This window comes from Nanorana parkeri, unplaced genomic scaffold, assembly GCF_000935625.1.
Source record: "Nanorana parkeri isolate BGI_ZX_2015 unplaced genomic scaffold, ASM93562v1 scaffold2022, whole genome shotgun sequence".
NCBI classification, from domain to species: Eukaryota; Metazoa; Chordata; class Amphibia; order Anura; family Dicroglossidae; genus Nanorana; species Nanorana parkeri.
In genome coordinates, this window is record NW_017308290.1 from 111217 (window position 1) to 116408 (window position 5192).

The window sequence follows — 5192 nt, forward strand, 5'->3', positions numbered from 1 at the left end:
ACATGACTCCTCACAGTGATGCTTCATATAATACACCGTTACCTGAGCACTGACAAAGCGGGCGAACCATTCTCGTCCTTTCCCGTTCTCGGAACTGCAGAGCTCCCCGAATCTCGCCTTCTCCTCCTGGTCCACGTCCTCCCTGCAATGAGAGTTAAAAAAGACAGCTGGTCACCGAGACTGCTGGGAGCTGCTGTACACGTATAGGTGATCAATGCACAGGTAGCCCGTGGCAACAAGTACAATGTAACCGATGTGACAATTCCACGTACAGGTGATACAATGTAACCAATGTGACAATTCACCGTACAGGCGATACAATGTAACCGATGTAACAATTCCCCGTACAGGTGATACAATGTAACCAATGTGACAATTCACCGTACAGGCGATACAATGTAACCGATGTAACAATTCCCCGTACAGGTGATACAATGTAACCAATGTGACAATTCACCGTACAGGCGATACAATGTAACCGATGTAACAATTCCCCGTACAGGTGATACAATGTAACCAATGTGACAATTCACCGTACAGGCGATACAATGTAACCGATGTAACAATTCCCCGTACAGGTGATACAATGTAACCAATGTGACAATTCACCGTACAGGCGATACAATGTAACCGATGTAACAATTCCCCGTACAGGTGATACAATGTAACCAATGTGACAATTCACCGTACAGGCGATACAATGTAACCGATGTAACAATTCCCCGTACAGGTGATACAATGTAACCAATGTGACAATTCACCGTACAGGCGATACAATGTAACCGATGTAACAATTCCCCGTACAGGTGATACAATGTAACCAATGTGACAATTCACCGTACAGGCGATACAATGTAACCGATGTAACAATTCCCCGTACAGGTGATACAATGTAACCAATGTGACAATTCACCGTACAGGCGATACAATGTAACCGATGTAACAATTCCCCGTACAGGTGATACAATGTAACCAATGTGACAATTCACCGTACAGGCGATACAATGTAACCGATGTAACAATTCCCCGTACAGGTGATACAATGTAACCAATGTGACAATTCACCGTACAGGCGATACAATGTAACCGATGTAACAATTCCCCGTACAGGTGATACAATGTAACCAATGTGACAATTCACCGTACAGGCGATACAATGTAACCGATGTAACAATTCCCCGTACAGGTGATACAATGTAACCAATGTGACAATTCACCGTACAGGCGATACAATGTAACCGATGTAACAATTCCCCGTACAGGTGATACAATGTAACCAATGTGACAATTCACCGTACAGGCGATACAATGTAACCGATGTAACAATTCCCCGTACAGGTGATACAATGTAACCAATGTGACAATTCACCGTACAGGCGATACAATGTAACCGATGTAACAATTCCCCGTACAGGTGATACAATGTAACCAATGTGACAATTCACCGTACAGGCGATACAATGTAACCGATGTGACAATTCTCTGTACCGGTGATACAATGTAACCAATGTGACAATTCACCGTACAGGCGATACAATGTAACCGGTGTGACAATTCTCTGTACCGGTGATACAATGTAACCGGTGTGACAATTCTCTGTACCGGTGATACAATGTAACCGATGTGACAATTCTCCGTACAGGTGCTACAATGTAACCGATGTGACAATTCTCCGTACAGGTGCTACAATGTAACCGGTGTAACAATTCCCCGTACAGGCGATACAATGTAACCGATGTGACAATTCTCTGTACCGGTGATACAATGTAACCAATGTGACAATTCACCGTACAGGCGATACAATGTAACCGGTGTGACAATTCTCTGTACCGGTGATACAATGTAACCGGTGTGACAATTCTCTGTACCGGTGATACAATGTAACCGATGTGACAATTCTCCGTACAGGTGATACAATGTAACCGATGTGACAATTCTCCGTACAGGTGATACAATGTAACCGATGTGACAATTCTCTGTACTGGTGATACAATGTAACCGGTGTGACAATTCCCCGTACAGGTGATACAATGTAACCGATGTGACAATTCTCTGTACAGGTGATACAATGTAACCGATGTGACAATTCTCCGTACAGGTGATACATTGTAACCGATGTAACAATTCCCCGTACAGGCGATACAATGTAACCGATGTGACAATTCTCTGTACCGGTGATACAATGTAACCAATGTGACAATTCCCCGTACCGGTGATACAATGTAACCGATGTGACAATTCTCCGTACAGGTGATACATTGTAACCGATGTAACAATTCCCCGTACAGGTGATACAATGTAACCGATGTGACAATTCTCTGTACCGGTGATACAATGTAACCGATGTGACAATTCCCCGTACAGGTGATACAATGTAACCGATGTGACAATTCTCCGTACAGGTGATACAATGTAACCGATGTAACAATTCCCCGTACAGGTGATACAATGTAACCGATGTGACAATTCTCTGTACCGGTGATACAATGTAACCGGTGTGACAATTCCCCGTACCGGTGATACAATGTAACCGATGTGACAATTCTCCGTACAGGTGATACATTGTAACCGATGTAACAATTCCCCGTACAGGTGATACAATGTAACCGATGTGACAATTCTCTGTACCGGTGATACAATGTAACCGATGTGACAATTCCCCGTACAGGTGATACAATGTAACCGATGTGACAATTCTCCGTACAGGTGATACAATGTAACCGATGTAACAATTCCCCGTACAGGTGATACAATGTAACCGATGTGACAATTCTCTGTACCGGTGATACAATGTAACCGATGTGACAATTCCCCGTACAGGTGATACAATGTAACCGATGTGACAATTCTCCGTACAGGTGATACAATGTAACCGATGTAACAATTCCCCGTACAGGTGATACAATGTAACCGATGTGACAATTCTCTGTACCGGTGATACAATGTAACCGATGTGACAATTCCCCGTACAGGTGATACAATGTAACCGATGTGACAATTCTCCGTACAGGTGATACAATGTAACCGATGTAACAATTCCCCGTACAGGTGATACAATGTAACCGATGTGACAATTCTCTGTACCGGTGATACAATGTAACCGATGTGACAATTCCCCGTACAGGTGATACAATGTAACCGATGTGACAATTCTCCGTACAGGTGATACAATGTAACCGATGTAACAATTCCCCGTACAGGTGATACAATGTGGCCGCGTTTTGTGTCAACTTCACAAATATAATTACAAGTCGGGTAATCCATCCGCCGCGTCCTTTCTGATTTATCAATAATTCAGTGTTTTTGCCGAGTGAGCCCCCCAGCTTTGGCGCGAGTCGCGGTAACATGGCGGATTCTCATCCTGGCGTCCTGATATCCCTCTTCCCCCGGAGCGCCATTCTGTTTGGTTTGAAATTGTTAGCTGCGCATGAATGGACGCCAAGTTCAAAATACAGGAGTCGGCAGATTTTGCAGAGCCAGGGTCATCCTCTGTCATCTGCGTCCTTATTTCCCTGCTGTGTATACGTCTACCGAGGAGGAGCGCAGCATGGGGTCAGCATATGGCGACTCCACCGCGTTTACAGCGATGACTTATTGTAGGATATTGAAGAGTTTGCTGGAAAGTCATATCTGTGACTTGAAGGGCGCGTTCACAACGTCATCATAAAAAACGCATAAACGTATTCCTTCAAGTGCAAAATGCATTTGTGGTGCTTTTTTAATGTATGTCACTTCCTGTTGTAGGATGACAACACTCTGTCCCCGTCTCCCAAATCTGCTAAGGATTGTCACCCTGTCACATGCCCCCTCCCGGTGTAGCAGTGGCCATGCTGTGCACAGACATGGACCTCCGCTGTCACATTTAGGTGTATTACATAGACCTGTCCCCCGCACTCTATACACCGCGTTGTGTATTACATAGACCCGACCCCTGCACTCTATACACTGTTTGGTGCATTACATAGCCCCGACCCCTGCACGCTATACACAGTGTTGTGTATTACATAGACCTGACCCCTGCACTCTATACACCGCGTTGTGTATTACAGACCCCTGCACTCTATACACTGTTTGGTGCATTACATAGACCCGACCCCTGCACGCTATACACCGTGTTATGTATTACATAGACCCGACCCCTGCACTCTATACACAGTGTTATGTATTACATAGACCTGATTCCTGCACTCTATACACTGTGTTATGTATTACATAGACCCGATCCCTGCACCCCTGTTCGGTGCATTACATAGACCTGACCCCTTCACTCTATACACCGTGTTGTGTATTACATAGACCCGACCCCTGCACGCTATACACCGTGTTGTGTATTACATAGACCAGACCCCTGCACGCTATACACTGTGTTATATATTACATAGACCTGACCCCTGCACTCTATACACAGTGTTGTGTATTACATAGACCTGACCCCTGCACTCTATACACCGTATTGTGTATTACATAGACCCGACCCCTGCACTCTATACACTGTGTTATGTATTACATAGACCTGACCCCTGCACTCTATACACTGTTCGGTGCATTACATAGACCTGACCCCTGCACTCTATACACCGTGCTGTGTATTACATAGACCCGACCCCTGCACGCTATACACTGTGTTATGTATTACATAGACCCGACCCCTGCACTCTATACACCGTGTTGTGTATTACATAGACCCGACCCCTGCACTCTATACACCGTATTGTGTATTACATAGACCCGACCCCTGCACTCTATACACTGTGTTGTGTATTACATAGACCCGACCCCTGCACTCTATACACTGTGTTGTGTATTACATAGACCTGACCTCTGCACTCTATACACAGTGTTGTGTATTACATAGACCCGACCCCCGCACGCTATACACTGTGTTATGTATTACATAGACCCGACCCCTGCACTCTATACACTGTGTTATGTATTACATAGACCTGACCCCTGCACTCTATACACTGTGTTGGAGGATACATGTCGTCGTCCTTCTTGTCTGTTGGAAATCGCTGAGTTAGATGCCAACGAACCTCCATTAATAATTGAAGGACCTGAAACCTCGGAGACCTCAATCTGGTCGCGGTTCCCGGCACAGCCGGGGAGGTCCATGAATATTGCACACATCCCCCAGTCTCTGCCATGCAGAAGCTCGCGGCAGGCCGCAGCGTTGCCAACCAGGCGGCCAACAT

The 5192-nt window shown here is 45.4% G+C and overlaps 1 protein-coding gene across 1 annotated transcript in view; it reads right to left on the reverse strand.

The window, feature by feature from the left end:
* The window catches only part of KIAA0513 (KIAA0513 ortholog), an 18340-nt gene that overhangs the window by 10562 nt on the left and 2586 nt on the right, over window positions 1-5192 (reverse strand). The window contains exon 2 of the mRNA XM_018572413.1: window positions 43-142. Coding sequence (XP_018427915.1) covers window positions 43-142 — 100 coding nt within the window. The remainder of the gene's footprint in view (window positions 1-42; window positions 143-5192) is intronic.